The following is a 19,421-nucleotide window of genomic DNA, read 5'->3' on the forward strand; positions in this document are numbered from 1 at the left end:
GTATATCACACCCTATTGTAATGCTAGCATGCGCAACCGATCAACCGAGTCATGTAGCTGACGGCTTAGCACCGGCTTAGACCATTCCAGAACGAAATTTCTCTACAAACCTACCGTCCAGCAGCAGCCCCTAGGAAGAGCCGCTAGTTACATATTGCTTCGTACTATTTGAGACCAGCTTTCTCGCGCGCGCATGCTGTATGTCTTGGTCACCGTCCTCGAGTCTATAATCTAGTGTTATCAAGAGCCCTCTATGATACCACCATGAACTGCAGGTCATGCGATGCCACAGCAATTAAGACATGCAGTTTCAGGTATTCTTTCAACAAACCCTCGCACTACTTGCATACGTTTTATTTTAATAGGCGGCGCAAAATTAAAAATATTTACGCTTTTTACACGAACATTCGAAGCAGGCGGAATGTCCGCAAGGACACCGACCGAGAGTACGTGGTGTCAGGGGGTGCCAAAGACTCCGTGACACCATCGTAGTCTCAATTCGCAAATAAATCAATCTTCGCCAGAGTTACAAACGCAAACTTCAGGTGACGCTATAGCTATTTTGTCTTCACTGCCTTTCTCGCTGCTTCACGCAATCAAGGGCGGCCTGGTCACGCGTAGTAGCGAGATCGGTGCGATGGTGATGGAGATTTCGGATCTGCAACAGCCAGCCATCTTTGCTTTCACCTGAGCCGTATCCATCTTGTCCACCGAGACACCTTCTATCGCCAGCAGGACATCGTTCGGGTAGATACCTTTTCCCGGCGTCACCACCCGCGGGTTTCGGACCTGTGGTGTGGATGGGCAGGTCATCGAGGCTCAACGCTTTCGTTAGTTCGAGGGAAAGCCAGGTAGATATACAAGGTGTCCCAGCTAAATGTGACCATATTCTTAAAAAAAAAATGGTCACATCACTTTTTTCGAGATGAAATTAATTGCAATATAGCAAATGCTGAAGGGCTTACAAGGCTTACAAGGCTCCAGGCTTACAAGGAACTGGAATGGCGGGACGCCTACATCCGCGCGGGATTCGTACTTGAGGGCTAGATTACAGTCTCGAGTTGCAGCGGCGAACTGAACACTTTGCGAGGCATTGCAGTGTAATGGCGTAAGAAACCCTGTGTACATAAGTTGCCTCAGCGTCCTGGGCCAAACTTCTTACAGATTTCGTTCACGTATTTTTTCTGTCATTGGTTCGAATATTTCGCGGGACTTTAAATTCGCGAAATACGGGCCTTCGCGAATTTCGCGAAAAATAGGTCCTCGCGAAAATTACTACTTATACAGTATTGCAAGTTAATTAAAACATTGCCTTAGTAGTCTGCTAATGCCCTCCTGGGGAGTGCCCTTCAGCATATGCTATATTGCAATTGATTTCGTCTCGGAAAAAAGTGATGTATATTTTAAAAAAAATATGGTCATATTTAGCTGGGACACCCTGTATATCGTGTGAGAAATTACCTTCAGGATGAGGTGACAGCGAATTATCTGTCCGGCGACGTTGGAAGTCCGGAGCTCGAACGTCCCGAAACCGTAGTACCCACGTAGGCTCCCCATGTTACGGAGCTTGAGGGTCTCTGAGGCGACCATTTGCACGAGTCTCTCTCGGTGTCGCTCGAAGAGGCGGAAGGTACCCGAGGTCAGAACCGTGAGCACGATTTTCTGACACTTACCGATCGTAGACTTAACTTGAGGCAATCCCATCCACATGATGTTCTCACCATTCACTGCCACCACTATGTCACCCTCGAGGACGTGACCCGCTTCCGCCGGGCCGTCCTTTCTAACTTTCTGCAAAGAGGTCACATTTGAAAGGCATCAACGGCACCTGCGCAATCACACACTTCACCACATGGAACGGTGAATGATACCGTTATCACTCCGAATAGGTGGAAAGCGTACGCCTTTTTGCGACAATTAACCGACCGCGCTCGACCAAGCCGAGCATCTATAGGACTGCCGAAGACCTAGCTCCTCAACTGAGGACCTAGCAGACCGGGAGCTCGTCGTTGTCGACAACTGCATCAGTGTCACAAAAAAAGAGCACGCCTCCCAGCTTTAACCAATGTGGGGCCAGACACTATTGTGGGGGGGGGGGCACCCCCCCCCCCCACCTCCTAAAATAATGAGTCCCTTTCCATCCGAGGCGATACACGATAAATAACAGTATCATATCGTACGCAGAACAAAAAAATCACACGCTCGCCAAGATCTTGTGTTGTTTTTGGCGTCTTTTCGCTACAGAAAGAGAGGAGGAGGCGGTACTGGTGCAGCACGTCACCCCCTTCTGTCGCATATCACCAGGTTCGGAACGCACCCCCTTAGTGATGCCGCTGGGCTGTCGGCCTCCATGACGCGTCATACCTCAACTATGACGAACTGCCTCCGTTGCTCGTCGATGACTCTCTTGAGCACCATTCCGAAGCCCATGCCCATACACGTGTCAGGACCCTTCTTCAAGCTGATGTCCAGTGTTTCCTGGGCAGCTGCTGTTGAGAATTATAGAATGCTGTATTGGAAACAGCTCGTTTGCCTGTCCCGACGCATCTTTGTCGCGCGCGGTGCGTGTCGTGACGTCAGACGGATGCAAATATAGAACAGCATCCTCATCTTATTCCTTTCGCCATTCTCCAGCTGGTCTGTGACCGCTTCACCTCCCAGGCTCTCAACAAGCATATAGACAGTTTCCTAGCACTTGTTCCCGTTTAATCCCCCTCTACTTTATACACGCTATTAAAAAAGAATACGATGTATAAGGATCGTTAGTATGGTCGTTAGCTACCCCCGTTTCTTCTGCATACCAACGTAATGTCGTGTTGGAACAACACTTGCTAAACCAAAGGGAGTGTGCAACGAGGCCTTTCTCACGACAGAAGGAATAGAAAAGAGTTTCCTCCTTCTGTGATTGTCAGTAAGGCCCCAACGCGAACCAACTACTTCCTATCCAAATCTTGCTAGATAGAGTGTGTGCCGGGTACGGTACAATATGCGCAGGAACATATGACGTCCATGTACAGTAGGACGTACCTGCATCTTTGTGCGTGCCCACCATGGTGTTTGCGACTGGAAGTGCCATAGCTCCAGGCCTCTAGATGGTTCGGCTGACACAGATTCTTCTTCTTCGTCTTCTGCTTAGAATGGGTGGCGCATAGCCCAAAGGCCACGGAGATTGGCCACAGATTTCGGGAAACGAGCGATGCACGGGCGAGTATATCGTCTTCGTCCTCTGGTGGTGGTGGCGGGCCTTTTCTGAACGGTTGGCCGGGGAAGGGAGGTCGTGTGTCGCAGTCCGACTTCACACGGAACGGTGTCGGCATTTGTCTTATAGTGACTGGGGTAACCCAGGATGGACAGCTATACTCGCTGGCTTTTTGCGACATGGTATCCGCAACAACACCGAATGTCCTCAGGAAGTACGAATAATGTCCCAACGGATTTGTACGACCGATGGATATCTGAGGGACATCCATCGGACGTACGAACTCGTTAGGACATTATTCGTACGTGCAGAGGATATTTGGTGTTCTTGGGGATATGGTAGAGTGCTGGACAAAAGTTTACGGAACGCTCTCCGGCGCATTCCTTCCTCGGAGTCACACGCTACCAGCGAATGAGACTGTACAGACTTGCGGACAGGTATCTCGGTTCCCTAGCCACATGTCCGTACGGTTCCATTTACATGGACTGATTACACGGTTTACACGGACTGATATGCCGACTGAAAGCCCCAGTCGACTAATCGTCAAGGTCGGATGGCGAGGGTTTACATGACAACCGGCTGGGACTCCCAAAGTCGCACAGCGCTCGACTGAAGCTTAGGGGAACCTGCTGGATGCATGATCGTTTCCAGTCGTCAGCTCTGTCGTCTGAACCACCTCATCGCACGACCAACTTAGCGAACTTCGACGTGCGGGCCAATGAGGGAACCCGCCACCCTTGCGGTGCGGATGTGACGACACAGGATATGGTTGGGCAACCCGCTGCTCGATCGTTTCGAAACCGGGCTAACTCGAAATGTGCTAGCTGGAACACGGAAATGTGCTAGCTGGAAAATTCCTGAGGCTCGGAAAGCGCCGCGCGAACATGCGACATTGCCTCGCTTTGACCAAGGGAACGTGACTTTCGGGATCTAGCAAAAAAGAAACGTAAAAGAGGAAAAGCTACGAAAAAATGCCACGAAATGACCACCCGAATTCGCCATAAGGCTCGAACACAAGTGCGAGCAATGAGGTAACACTCACAGTGGCTCGAAAGCGTCTCAATCGCGAAGCTGTCCACCAGGAAAATATGCACCGCGAAATATTTTGCGGTGCATCGTTACTGCGCAATCAAATTCACAAATACAGCCAGAGATAGCAGCCGCGATCGTCGCGTGACGTCGGCAAATCCCAGCGCCGTACTTCTTCATTGCGCCAGTCTACGTCATGAGTCACATGCCAGGGGACCAGGCTACGTCACAACGTACTCACCTCCTTCACTCATTCTCCGATTCGCTCTTGGCAAGAGTTCTGAGTGGGAGGATCTTTGAAACGAGTGCAGAACTGTTGCCTCGAGAGAGCGCGCGCGCTTACGGCTGCAGGTTACTTGCACTCGTTGCTCTTTCGCAAGGGCTCAACGGAAAGAGAAGGAGAGAGAGAACAGAGATGAAAGAAAGAGAGAGAGAAAAGAGATGAAGGAAAGAGAGAGAGAAAATAGATGAAAGAAAGAGAGAGAGAAAATAGATAAAAGAGAGAGAGAGATGCTGCTGGTTGATTTTTCTTTTGGGATCCAAAGTGCGGCATGCAAACGAAAGCAACACACACACACACACCGTTTGCTGTCACCACTACTATTTATCATCTGTACATATAAATGTACAAACCTCAATACATATGAATGTACATATAAATGTACAAACAAAATGGTGCCTCAAGTAAAATATCTATGTACAAAAATTAGAAATCTCTGTAGACGAGAATAAAAATACGTCACATAAATGAAGATGACGGCGGACTACCAGTCCGGGCGAACCACCCGCTGCAACCCCATGTCAAAATACCCAGACTTTGACATGGATGTCTAACAGAATACAACATGAAGTGGGCCACATTTTTCCTGATGTAGCCAAACTGCAGGCGTTCACGTATGTTTTGCAGATGATGCGGATGTTGGTACAAGCGACCCAAAGTGGTCCAGGACTCCAAAATTTCGGCCATACTTGTGGTTTACCCGTGGTTTACCAACCACCAACCAACCACCAACCCGTGGTTTATCCCGTCTCAAATCACGACGTGTTGCAAGATAATTTATTTCGACTAAGAAACACGTGTAGCATTCAAATACAATATTTTCGATGGCAATCAAGGAAATGTGGGCTGCAGGACTACCGACAGGCGATTTCAGACAACCGTGTCGCGATGAGTACGTGTGCTGAGCTAACAAAAAACATGGCATTGTTTTTGATAGTCCTGACTCACATAGCCTTTTTCTTGTTCTGTCAATGCCTATGCACTGATACATTGCCTAACCTTCTGATCAACATGGAACGCCTCTGTGATTTCCCACAGTGTCATATCTGCATTCCTGACCAGCACAGTTGTGTTTTCGAAAGAACGCGCACAAGCACAAGCCCTACAATGCAGCGCTAAATGTCCTGAAGGTGTGCGGCATCGATGAGATAACGGCATCGCATCCGTACGATATCGGCCAGCGTACACCTTTACATAATCGCCGCAAACCCAAACAAACTTCACGATGATAACTACAGCGGAGGGTAATGCCGAATCAACAGCCCATGGCGAGGCAGACACCCCTGAAGCACAAATGGGACAGCCCAAACAATATTTCTATTTACTTCTCCTAAGCGCCGCTAGGGTGGCTCTCTTCCTGCTCCGCCGGTCGAAGCGGCGTTCCAGTTAACTCTGCGTCGAGCTGAACAAGCTAATTACGTGGGCAAACGGAAATTTCGACGCCATTTTCAGTTTACCACGGCACCAGCACACCAACGGCGAAACCAGGTTCAAGACCTTCCAGGTTTACCTTCCTTTTTCCTACCTTCCAGGTTTTAAACCTTCCAGGCTTGGAAGGTTTAAAACCTTCCAAGCAAAACAATCCCACGGCTTCAGCGACATCATGGGTAAAACAAACTCTTGTAACAAACTCAGCACAAACCAGCGCTGAAAATGGGCGCTGAAAGAGTTGACAGGAGCTCTTACATTGCCAGCTTATCATGGATGCCGAGGATGTAACGCGATGTAATGTAGGACTAGCTGTTACGCGCACGCACGCACACGCACGCGCGCACGCACACACACACACACACACACGCATACATACATACATACATACATACATACATACATACATACATACATACATACATACATACATACATACAAACATACATACATACATACATACATACATACATACATACATACATACATACATACATACATACATACATACATACATACATACATACATACATACATACATACATACATACATACATACATACATACATACATACATACATAAATGGGATGATGATGTGCCGCCGTTATGGCGGCACGCTGCTCCATTGGGCTTGTGGAAGAGATGAGAAAGTGATGATGATGGAAAGGTGTCCTATTAGAGTCCGTTGATTAGTACAGTGCTGGACTCAGCAAGAACTCCTAGGCCTTGCATCAGATGTGAGGGGTCCGACCATGGCCCGAGAATTTTGGCTAAGTCGGACTGGCGTTGATCGACGCGTTGCACAGCAGTTTCCATCAGGGCGCGCTTGCGATCGTACTGTCCGCAGATCAGGGCACCTGATGGAGGTCACCGCGCACACCACACGTGGAACAGAGTCTGGACGCGCCGACACCGAAGAGGTGTTTGAAAGCCGGTGTAAAAGCCACATTAAGTATCATGCAATGGAGGCCGTTACAGTGGCCTACTCTGCGCATCTCAGGCTGAGTAACCTGTGTGTTAGGTTTGGAGTATATGAGCCCTCTTGTACAGGTGAGGTCAAGCATCCTCGAGTATGCAAATCAGTATGTACAGTGCCAAGAGCATACGTGATTTACTGCATTCCGCTGCCCTGTGGCCGTCGATATACTTGCCATACCGGCCGCTGTATTAATATCAGACTTCGCGAACATGCCGCGGCAATCAGTGAACCTGAGCTTAAAGCGACAGTCCGGACCTCCGGAGGGTATTCGGATTGCGACTCCATTCGATTGTACTCCACACCTAAAATCCACGTAAAATAGAAAGGATGAAAGCTTCCCCGTTTCAGAGAAAATGAATTAAATCCAACAGTTAACCCATATCCGGTTTCGGTGTCTCCGTGACGTCACTGTTGTTCCCGACATCACAATTGTGCAAGACGACACAACAACGCTCAGCGCTTATTTGAGGAAACAGTGAGATTTTCAGGTGAGACCTGACCCAGTTGGGATTGGCGAGTTGTTTAATAACTTATGGTATTCCTAACTACGTAGCTTGTAACATATTCTATGCAGGTGTTGGTGCTGTAACTCAGAGAGACGCGCCTGACAAATGTTTATGCTGTGTATGCCAAATCTGTGACGTGAACGAGTTCGAAACTTAGCAACACGTACTTGTCTTTTCAAAAGGCATTGGTACTTTACCGAGCTTTTATCCAAGGACAGTGAATACTGGCTACCCCCAACTGTTTTAGGGGTTCGGTCTCCGCAAACCCGAAAAATGACACGCACGTTGTGTTTTCATTCTTGTTCTCACGATGCACTAAGGAACACCTATGCTTCATCGCTCAACATACACCGTCACGTATGCAGTAACCAATCACCACTGTTAATAAAAAGCAGGAATGCCATGTGTATTGGAAGTACGGAAATCAAGAACGGCGACGCACAAAAGAACACACAGCCTGCCGAGAGGAGCCGAGCAGACGTCGCGAAGTCCGGAAGAGAACGCTCCTGGCGTCACGACGACTGCCCACTTGCGGCTTTCAGTCGGGGGCAAAAGATGCAAGTTGAAAACTCCATTACAGATTCTCGGAGCGGAATTTAAACGAAATATTTTGCATGGTCGCCCGAAAAGATATAAGTAATCATCTGATGAGGCCTATTTACTTCACATCTGGGGTCCAGACTGTCCCTTTAATTACACTGAAATCACTGGTACTTCCAGGTGTGAGGTGACTCGAGGTCATTGAGGCGTACAGCACACATAGTCTGGGAGGCTTCTTCTTCTTCTTTTAACTGGATGTTTGCTGGAGCTATGTGGTGACCTCATATGTCGCCTGCGCGTGCAGTTCGTTCAGTGTTGCGATACTTCATGCATCTGAGAAGTGAGCAGAACGCGCCTATTGGTCAGCTCGAAGCACGGTGCTACCCGCTGACGAATAGACGCGTTCTTCAGCGTGGCCAGTCACTGCGAGAAGTTCTCATCTTCACCACCACCAGCATCCTCTTCATTTTCTCGACGCATCAAGACGGCTACCTGCCTTGGTCCTGCCTGGTGCCTGCGTTAGCGAGCCATCTATACTTCGTTGTCAGAAAAAATGAGATTGCATTTCTCGATAAGTTTGGTACAATAAGCTAACGTTCATGTTATAGGTCTGATTCGGTGACAACTATAGAGCGGATTTTAAGGCACTAAAAAACGAAGAACAGACACTAAAAAGCGCCCCCAAAATGGAAGAATTTTCCCGGAATAGGTACAATCAATATTGCACTACCAGCGCTACGAGCGATGCCGTCAACAGAGATTGTTCTACGGCAACATACCACTCTACCGCGTGCATTTGTGACAATTGTTGCTCAGAATTAATACGCTTGTATTATATCTTCTGTAGTCATTGGTCGGTTGCACTGCAAAGATCCCACAGAGACGGTGAGAGAGAGCACACTGATGGATGCCGCACATGCTCGTAGAAACTTGTAGAGCCCAAAAAAGGACAAAGAAAAATAGACAAGAAAGTACCAACTAAATTACCAAGAAAAATAGAAGTATAATGCAAATAAATTACCTTGGTATATTTAAACAGCACGCAGAGTTTAAGAAATGAAAATTGCAACGAAGCGTTGTTTTGGGCACCGTTTATATCATGAAGTTCACCGACCAACATACCGCGGTGAGAGGTAACAAAATGTTCTACTATTTGAAGGCAGGCAGCCGAACGCTTGCATGAAATCACTAATTCCATTCATTACATCGTTCACTATTGCGGTCAAAAACTCGGAGAAAAATTCGTCACGGCACCAGTGGTGCAATACGTAACTCATGTAAAATATTTGGCTCCTAGACGCTGTGACTGCACCCCAGGAGGTCACTGGTTGATGCCACCCTGGGACTTTTGACACATTGACAATGACTTCTACTTGTAGCCTCTCCGTAGCTAACCAGTCAATTTCATTCTGACACTGCCAAAAGCGTTCAATCAGGCTGGCACCAGTGGGACTTAGCGAAGAATCATTGAGAAAGAATCCCCAGAAAGCTCGGTATCCAACTCCTACAGCGGCAATGTTCACGAGCTTCTCCGCTCCTGCTGTAAAATTGACCATAGAGTACATTGACGGCGTTATAAACACGTAAGGTGGGTCGAATGAGGACGAAGCGTACTTCTTCAACAACTCGTAGTTCTGCCTTGGAATACGATGCATTCTCTGCAGGGCTTTGACCTTGACCCGGAACCCCTCCACGGCCAGGTATCTGGTCCAGTAGCCTGTCGCATTCACAGGAGGCACAATGTCGTGCAAGTGGACTTCAAAAGGGAAATAGGTCTTCACTGCCGATATCCTCTTGTGTATCACTGCAGCGTCCTCTGGTGAGAAGACGTCAGAGATATGTCGGTTTATTTGCTGGGAGATGTCGGAGTATATTTGACGAACCATGAGGTCTTTTTTAGGGCTCGCAAAGCGTTCAACGACAGTTATGTACCAGAGCAAGGACAGACTGTTCGTGGACTCTCTACAGAAATCTCCACTGTTGGAAAATTTTTTGAGGTCTCTGAATCGGTAGCGCCAGTGGTGAAGACTGGCTTCCAGCATTAGCAATGCCAACGCGGTCGGTTGTGGTCCACTGATGACGACGAAAAAGTACTTCTTCAAGATGGTCAACGGACTGTGGAGGATGACCTCTGGTATTTCGTAGCCTTTGTACATTTTCCAAACAGATTCCCAAGTTTCCAAACGCAGGCGTGGAACAATGTCACCAAGTACAGATTTGTTTGAACTTAACGTATTGGTTGGGCTGTTACTGAGGTAAACATCTGCTGCTAAATCAGTCAGTTCTGGCAAGGTCACGTTGGTGGAAACTAGCTCGTTAATTCTCGCAAGTCCGACCGTCAATTCAGCGCTCTGGGCATCTTCCAGGCAAGTTTTCTCTACTCGTAGGATGGCCACGCCATTGTCTTCGGCAAAATAAAGGCCAGGGGTGACGCTATATAAGAGGAGAAGACGTGTCAGGTAGTCAAACATGTCTTCTACCTTTGGGTATGGCTTTGGCAGTATGGTTCTCAGCACGGCCGTTACAGCGCTACGAAATCCCATGTCTTCTGCAGAGAAAGCAGCAAGACACTCACGGTAGTACCGACCGATGGTCTGCGATGCCAAGCTTGTGCTTCCAGCTAGCGTGTACGTTGGAGTGTAGACGTCTTCGAGAAGTCGTTTCTCAATCAGGGTTGCAGTTTCCTGGCGATCCCAATTATAGCAAACGTAGCTGTAGAAGTTTTGGCAAGGGTCGAAGGTCCTGTTCGAAGTCTTCCACAGAAGGCGTACCAGATCGGGACAGCAGAAGACGTCTGGAAGCTCTGCAGATTCGCGTGTCATGTGTGCGCATAACAAGACGATAAGTACGGAGGCTGCGGTTGTGAGGACGAAAGCAAGACACAGTGTGAACTCCGATTTGCATTCCGAGAAACGTGCAGAAGGCATCATGCACGCGAGAAAGGAGCGTGCATGGTCAACATCTTCTTTATCTCCTTCCGCAGAGACGCGTTCGAATCGTCACAGAAACTACGAAAACAACGATCACATCATCAATAAACTTCGAACAGAATACAAGCACCGGAAAGTACAGAAGACTACATCACACGAATTTTCTCACACTGTCTGGGATAACTTTTCCACACTTTTCTGAAACACTGTACCTGTCATGCTTCCATCAGCTTACAATGCCACGTTCCCTACTCATGTAGACCACTGAGTAAAAGTAATTGAGCATACGTGTGTCCCCTGCCGCAACCAACACGCTTTGCATCTTCTCGCACATGTATTTAGGTACTTTTGTTTTCTATCTTGAGTGAAATATCAGACACATTCTCATGAGTATACTTTTACCTGTTACAGAGTATTTTTTTTCTTTAAAAACGTGATCGACAACCGTTATCTGCGGGTGGCGCAGTAACCTGACCTGAGTGCTTTGCAATCATTGCTTGTACTGCAGTCTGCGTTTTGTTGCCAAGCAGTGCCGCGGTGGAGCGGTTATTTAGTTTGAGGTGGGGGTCACACAACGCACTTGGACTGGCGCTGGCTCAATATGGGCGACGTTCTCGGAAGAGAGAGAGAAAAAAAAAACACGTAACCCGTTTAGTGCAAACACCAGCGGGGAAAGGTAACGTCAGGCCGCAAAAGGAAAACGATACTCTGACACCTATTTAATGACTCTACGTTTACCCACTACAAATGGAGCAAGCCCTCGCGCACAAAAAGAAAAAGGAGGGCGGTGACGTCATGGCGTCATCTGTCATCCTTCTCCTCCTCGTTACACCAGGCGGGTCGAGTGGAAAGCGAACGAGCACGGCTGTGTTTGTGTACTTTCTACACCGGTAGCCGTCAACGGGAAGGTCTCGGGGAAATCGCTGTTTCTGTATCTCACCCCCTCCTCCTCCCCTCAGCTTCTTCTTTCTTCTTCTTCTCCGTTCTCTTCTCCTGTCTGTAGACTGTCGGTTTCGGTTTCAGTTTTGACATGCTCAGAGATTGGTACGTTGTCCCGGAAAGTGTCCTGATTTTGTAGCGTTTCCTGACCCGCTTTTGTCCGTATCCAAAAATATTTTTGTCCCGCTAGTCTGAGCTCTACACATGACCACTCACTTCACGAATCACAAGGCAGTACTCGTCACACTAAACCAGTTGTGCAAATATCAGTATATATAAAAGTGTCAACATCTACACACAGCAGCTACCGCTGAAATTCGCGTTACGCAATCGTAATCATCCTGTAATTTTCTTTTTTTTTTCTGGGAAACAAATTGCATACATCAAAATATCTTGTGCTGTTCGGGAAATTGGCGCACATATATCTCAAACTGAAAATATTTTGGATGGCCATCTGTACTCCTTTAAAAGTGCACATGCTGCGCTGGGAGAACAAACGCCCGTGAGGTTATGTAAAAAAAAAGCACTTTTACCGATATTTTTAGTGATGAAAAATCGCGAAAATACCGAAATTAACGAGTAAGTTAGCAAGAAGGCGGCAAACGACTAGCCTAGGGCGTGTGGGCAGACTTGTACGTATTTGGAGTATTGTATTTAAAATACTGTATTTTAAATACAATTTGCGGTATTTTGGTACACTACTCAATACTTTTTGTTTTGTGTATTTGTACTCTATTTAAAATACAATTTATGGTATTTTCTACTCAATACTCTAATTACATATTTTGGATCTCCCTCTCAGACTTTCTGTGTCTCGTCTTTCCATTATTTTGCTTGTTCAGTGGAAATTTCCTGAGTCCCTTGGACTTGACCCGGACATTGGCCCTTCTTGGAAGTCCCCATTGAGAGATCTTGCCCCGTGTGTACTAATCCTTGGCCAGTCAGGGCTCTATTATGCGTGCCCTGACATGGTGATGCCGAATTCTGACCTCGACGATCAGGGACATGCTAGAAGTTTGCTTTGTTCTGGGTCACATATACTTAGTGGTGTTATGTGGTATCTCTTTGTCACCTTTTTGGGACTTGTGTTTAGAGGACTCCTATCACACAGCGGCGGTTAGCGTAGTGCGCTGGGTTTTGGTGATTCATGTCACGTAGCGGCGACTTGCCGCATTGATCAGTGACCGGTGACTTTTTGCGTTCAAGGATGAATAGTATCTTAATTGTATTTCAAATACTTTTTGAAGTATTTTGTACTCAATCTTAATTACATTAATTTTCATGTATTTATACTCTATCTTAATTACATTCTAACGTTAGTATTTATTATCTTATCTTAAATACATTTTTGAGTATTTTGTACATGTCTGCGTGTGGGTAATGCGGGTATACACCCGCACAACTCGAGGGCGCAGTGCATGTGAGTTTTACGCACAGCGGCAGTGAATTTCTACCCGCCGATCGAAACTGCGACAGGGAACTTACGGAGGTAGAAACCTCGTGAGAATCGATACGCACAGCACGCAAACGAGGAAATGGCACGAAACAATAAGGCACACTGATTGTACAGATTTCAAGCTCCATCTAGAGATAGGAATGTGAGACTTTCTCTTTACCGCTAAGTTACGCTAATCGAAGGGAAAAGTAGTTGTAAACCATGATAGTAATTGTCGACATGTGCTGAAGTATAATTGCGCGCGTCCACGAGCGGAAACAATACACTGCGCCCTTTCACACTAATTTCACACGTATCGGTTGTTGTATTCACAGAAACTGAATTACTTGCCAGCATGTAACACTGTTCCACTAGAATAATCAATCAATTTAGAAAGGCGGACGCAATCATAGCGCATTTGATTTGATGTGATTTGTAAAAGAAAAAATGGAGATGTTAGTCCCAAGCCACTGAGCATAGCGCATTTGTTAGCTGTGATTACTACTGTTTTCGGAACGAAGACTTCATTTCCTGTTGCGGTCGAGAACGGACGTGCCACGTCAACAGTAACATGAATGCGTTACAGGGGCTTGCCTTCCTCCTTCTTGTTCTTCCAGCAGCGAGTAGTGCAAAACCGGCAGAAGATAAGGCAAGATGGGATCCAAATAAGCAATGTGATAAGCAAACAATGCGAAATAGCTTTACCTTACGCGAGCGTGTTGCTTTTTCCGGAAACGGGCTCATCGTCATCTTCCCAGATCATCTCGTGCCGCGACCGTTCGCTGGCCAAACATAAATCAGTCCAGACGTAGCCTCTGGCTGGAACGGACCTAGCTTGCTGTCTCGTCATTTTGGTGACCCGAACGATGAACATCAAGTTCAACCCGTTTCCGGAAAAAGCAACATGCTCGCGTGTGGTACCGCCTTAACGCGTCGGGCGCAGAATCGCGTTCGATTTCGGTAACGGCGTTGGGGAAACGGGGCACGGCGTGTTGCCGAAACGCCTTCGAGGACGCGGGTGACCCTTTCTTCGAGTTTCAAGTAAATTTCGTTTGGAAAATATTCGTAACTTTTAATATATACAACATAGAGAATTCGCATTATGTTATAGTGTATATAGAAAATATCAATCCATTCGATTAAATTATCTGTCATCATAAAAGAGTGCTCGTCAAAATGAGCGAGCTAAGGCTTGCGTATTGTGAAATTACACATTCTACAACACTGATCGTAAATCGCAACACCTGTTCAAATTTTAATTAAACTCTTACTGATGTGTGGTAGTCACCACTTCTCCTGAATGTGAATCGATAAATTTTAGCATTTAAGCCACAATCAAATATCTTGTATAGTATGTGTGACTGTATGCACAACTTTTTAATTTATATCTTTAAAAAAATGCAAGAAATAGCGTGCAGTTTTGAATTTAAAGAAGAAAATGATCTTTAGCGTGGAGTTCGCGTTTTACAACGTTCTGAGCTAAAAACTTATAAAATTAAAGTATGGCCTTTCCATTTGTAGTGCCCGGATGCTATGACACTAAAATAATGTGATAGTTTTTCAATATGGCTACGAGAAATCTCGAGTATATTTTGTGAATTGGATCTACGTTTATGTGTGACCTGTGCTGATCTGCTTATTATAATTAATATAACATATCTTCCATTGTGTTTATGCATAATGCTCATCTTCATTGTATATTAATTAAGCATTTCTGATGACGGTTGCGCGATCCACTTCTCCCAAAATCTGATTGCCACTGGGAAATTATTTGATATACGTTTGTGTGCCGTGCGTTACGAAGATTACGTGATTAGAAATGTAGACTTCGCCTGCACACCATGCTTGTAAAATCCTCCATTTGAATCGCGGCATTTGATAACAGATTCGCTTTTCGCAAAGGCTTCCATCGTATTATCTCGCAGGCACTGAACCCGAATGCAATTGTAAAAGTTGATGACACTGTGTCTCGAACGCTTTGATTTATCTCGCCGCAATCAGTTATCTTGCCTTATTTCCCGTTTTGCCCTATCTTGGACGGCTCCTTTTTCCTATCCAGTCATATAAACGGACAACTGTGTTGACGAAAATATTTATTCCGCAATCCAATCGGACTGTTTGTCAAAGACGCCTTTTCTTCTTCTTTTCCTAGTCTGGGCTAGTGCAACTGTTTGAGAAATATACGTGCACTGTGGAATTTAATTCATGAAATATGATAAGTTTTCACAAAAGATTAGTGATCCTTTTTTGTAATCATAGGCTGATGTATCATGGCTCTAAATTTCAACGACCGACCCTTCTCCGTGGCAATTCTATCCTTCGAGTGTTGAACTTGTACAGAGTATAGTCGGGTGAAACCTATTTGATGGTCAGCTCTGATTCCGTATGAGAATTCTTACACACAGTGTGGAATATTCGTTTCCTTAGCGATCATTGTTCTCAGTGTAGCCATGCTAAATGCAAAATGTTTTTCATTGTGATGCGTAGAATACATTACAATGACGACAAAGAATACATTTATTGTTTCAGTTATATGCTTCTTTATTCCGATAAATTACAATTGTCCTATTCCAAACTCTGAAGTTTCCGTTTGTTGTCTTGATTGATGAACTCCGAAGACATATCAAGTAGTTTATTCTGATTATTGGGCGCTTGAATCCGGCGTTGATTAACGCAGGCGATGTGTTGTCGCCGTGCTTGTATTGCTTCAACAACTTGCACGTTGTTGCGATGAACTTGCGCAGTCTCGTATTGATTCTTTCTTTGTATGAAGATACTTGAATGGCGTACAATAGAGTATTAGATGAAAATCGTCTGGTGGTCCCGCACAATTGATATGTTTGTTGAGTTTCAATAAGTGATGATACATCAGACCTTGCACGACAATATTGAACTTCTGTTCATTCGATATCATTGACTGGTAGAATAAAATAAATGTGTAGAGGCTATAGTTTGGAATATATCATGTGATGAGATTTTTTATGTACTTTCCATTTCAATCGTTAGGTGTAATTTCAACAAATCCGTAATGAATCGTGCGATATAGACTGCTTGTATATGATAATTTGATCTGATTGCTTTCTTGATTAATGAAATGCCCATTGCAATGATTACAATTACGTTTGGTCTAGTGTATTTCAATTCTTCGTTAGCAAACCTAAAAAAAACTCCACCATCAATCCCAGTGGTCCTTCCGATGTTGACGTGCAAATATTTTTATAACTATTGTAGATTCGGCATACAAGTTCTTGCATCTTGAATTCCATAATTTGCACCCTTTCTCCGAATACGACCATGTCTAGAACGTATTGAAATGCAGCGATAATTGAATCGTTTCGAGGCTCCTCCTTTTCGAAGCAGCTTTTTATCAGGTCCTCCCATGACCTATGGTAATGAGTACAAAATCCGTCCATCCCTTCAATGTATAGCAATTGTCTGTTCTGTTTTGTAGTGTGCCTCGACACTTAATTAAATCGGTGCTAATTTTATTTATTAAAAATGTATTATGTTATCGTGTTTAGAATGTTATTAATATCCACCTGACGTGAGAATTATTGAAGTCAATTTACAAAAAAAGATGTGATGAGCGAGAAAAACCTAGAAGAACCCTCAATTCACAGCTTGAGTTGTTGGAGTTAGTTTATGACTTTGACCACGACCATTGTGGGATCCCCCTTCTCCCTGCGGGGCGTAACCATTTTTTTTTTTTTTTTTGTTAGTGGGCTCTTGAAAAAGATGTGTTCCTGTGATGCATTGCCCTGCTTGGTCAGAAAGTGTTTCCCTAAATTAATTACTGCTTTGAGTTTGCTTCAGATGATCGCTCGATTGATATTAATAAAAATATTCTACTAGTTGGGAAAGTATTTTTAAGTTGTGTGCGTTGATTTTCGCTGTAGCAAACTTTTACATTAATTTGCATTTCAGATGAGTTGTTTGCGGCTTCTGCGTGTAGAAATTACTATTGCAAAGTTATCATAAAACGATGTAATTAAATTTGATTCTCGTTTTCGAATGAGTATTGTTTCTATCATTGAATAAATTTGACTTTCCCTTTTGCTTCAGATATTCACTCGATTAGTATTTTGTGAGTTGAGAATAATGTATGCATAATAGTTGTGTCAGATCTGAAATACATTAAAATGCATCATTTCTCGTTTTGGTTGAGTATTGTTTGCGCCGATAATATTTCTCATTTGCTTAGATAATGTTTCTCTAAAACCAGTTTGCACTGATATAAAAGTCTATTCTTAGATTTTTTGCGTGCTATTGTTTGTTGATAGAATTCTTATTGTGTTCTTGAGAATCGAATAATTCCAACGTCTATTAGCGATCAATGAAAAATTTCGTCTCTGTACACCAGTCCTAAGAATATTTCCTTTTGGAGGAAAGAATGTGAAAAAGAGAGAGGGTTTCCCCACCCCACAGATTGAAAAAGGATGTGCGGTTTCTTTGCTTTTGGGGTGTATAGAGGGAGAGAGTGGCCCCACCGGTCTCGAGTCTGGTTGTATAGTGTAAAGCATAGCTGTGCTGCGTGTTTGGATGCCTCTGTCAAGGTAATGTTTATAGTGCCTGAGTAGGATGAAAATTCTATATTGTTAGGTCGCAAGGTTGATTTTATGATAGTTCAAAAGATATATTATTTCCATTTCAATTTGTAATGTTTGATAGTTTGTTTCGCTATTATTTTCCTGTGTGTTGTTTACATGTTGGCCGATGCATCGTTCAAAGCGTTTCTCTGCTATTCATCCGTACATGTTTATCGTTTTAGATTGTTTTTCAGTTATTTTCCTTTGTGTACCTCTTGTTTACGTATTGAATTTTGGGTCTCTATTAGCTGTTGATCTTGTTTCAATAATATTTTCCTGTCTGTTGTTTACACGTTGGATGGTGTTCCGTTCAAAGTGTTTCTCTGCTATTCATCCGTGCATGTTTCTCATTTTGGTAGATTCTTTTTCAATTATTTTCCTGCATGTGTCTGTTGTTTACACGTTGGCAGATGCACCGTTTAGAGTGTTTCTCTGCTATTCAGTGTTAAGTGCGTGCATGTTTCTCGTTTTGATAGATTGTTCTTCAACTATTTATCCTTTGTGTACGTCTTGTTTACGTGTTGGATTTTGGCTCTCTATTAGCTGTTGATCTTGTTTCAATAATATTTTCCTGTCTGTTATTTACACGTTGGATTGTGCATTGTTTTGGCTCTCTATTAATGCTAGCTGTTGATCGTTTTGTTTCTCATTATTTCCGTATGTCTATGCTGTTTACTTAATAAGAAACTAATTAACTAAAAGTTGTGTAATGTTGGAATAATCAACTTATCTTCCCTATTGCGCTCGAAAATGTTCATAACTGTCACAAAACAGGCGTACGCCTCCCGTCTTCAACAAATCAGGACAGATATTATTAGAGCTAGTTGTTGGCTAGGAGCGCGCTATGCGGTGAAGTTCATTTTTTAATATATTTTCTGTGTTGGATTCATAAAACAAAGTAAAGTTTGTAGTGTCTCTTAGAATGAAAATTGTATGGGGTTCGACTAGATTAAGTCACGAGGATGATTTTATGATAGTTAAAATGATAGATTATTCTCCTCCTCTGTTGTTTTGATTAAGAATATCTTCTTTGGTTAAATGTAGTGTTATAGATTTTATTTCGTCTTGTGTTCGTGTCATTTGTGTCCCATGGTCTTCCAGGTTCTCTGTTGTCCACAATTAACTACATACATCTATGGGCACTTGTAATTAAAGCTCCACTATGGTGGTCACGTATAATAATGTTACACTTTTTATAATAAAACTTAATTTTGATTGTAATCATATTGATTAAAAATAACTTCTTTGATTAAAATGTGCTACTCCTTCTGCTTAATTGAAAACTTGCGTGATTATCACTAATAAAAAATTGTGATACCCCTTCAATGCTATTGCATCAGATTTTTGGTTAAGTTTTTCTCCTTCACATAGAGTCATAACATAATTCCCCACACTAATGACTTTAATAAATATATTTTCACTTGTACTTTTGTGTATGGCTATCCTTTGCATGTAAACTTCCCACTGCACACCTGTTGTAGCGGGAAAAAAATTGCGATTGAAGTCGGCACAGATTGAAAAATGACGAAATAAGTTGGCCCAGGATGAAAAATGTGAGCGGGTAAGCGC

The 19,421-nt window shown here is 44.2% G+C and overlaps 1 protein-coding gene across 2 annotated transcripts; it reads right to left on the minus strand.

The window, feature by feature from the left end:
• Nucleotides 1–339: 339 nt before the first annotated feature.
• Nucleotides 340–3,222, minus strand: LOC135398126 (uncharacterized). Of its 2 annotated transcripts, none has more exons than XM_064629555.1 (4): nt 3,028–3,222; nt 2,365–2,486; nt 1,462–1,791; nt 340–789 (listed from the first exon to the last, which is right to left on the minus strand). In XM_064629555.1, exons 1-4 carry the CDS (start codon nt 3,074–3,076, stop codon nt 589–591), a joined length of 702 nt encoding a protein of 233 aa, XP_064485625.1. In that variant the 5' UTR covers nt 3,077–3,222; the 3' UTR covers nt 340–588. The 2 variants fall into 2 exon arrangements, with proteins under 2 accessions (XP_064485625.1, XP_064485624.1); XM_064629554.1 differs by having other exon boundaries at nt 2,365–2,489; nt 3,028–3,220.
• Between the last annotated feature and the right edge of the window lie 16,199 nt (nt 3,223–19,421).

Source organism: Ornithodoros turicata, chromosome 6 (genome assembly GCF_037126465.1).
Source record: "Ornithodoros turicata isolate Travis chromosome 6, ASM3712646v1, whole genome shotgun sequence".
Lineage (NCBI taxonomy): Eukaryota > Metazoa > Arthropoda > Arachnida > Ixodida > Argasidae > Ornithodoros > Ornithodoros turicata.

Coding starts and splice junctions, on each gene's coding strand:
- LOC135398126 (XM_064629554.1), bottom strand. CDS start 3,076: ATGGCACTTCCAGTCGCAAACACCATGGTGGGCACGCACAAAGATGCA. Junction 1,792..2,364: donor GGCAGTTCGTCATAGTTGAG/GTATGACGCGTC, acceptor ACCTCTTTGCAG/AAAGTTAGAAAGGACGGCCC. Junction 790..1,461: donor GCTGTCACCTCATCCTGAAG/GTAATTTCTCAC, acceptor TCCACACCACAG/GTCCGAAACCCGCGGGTGGT.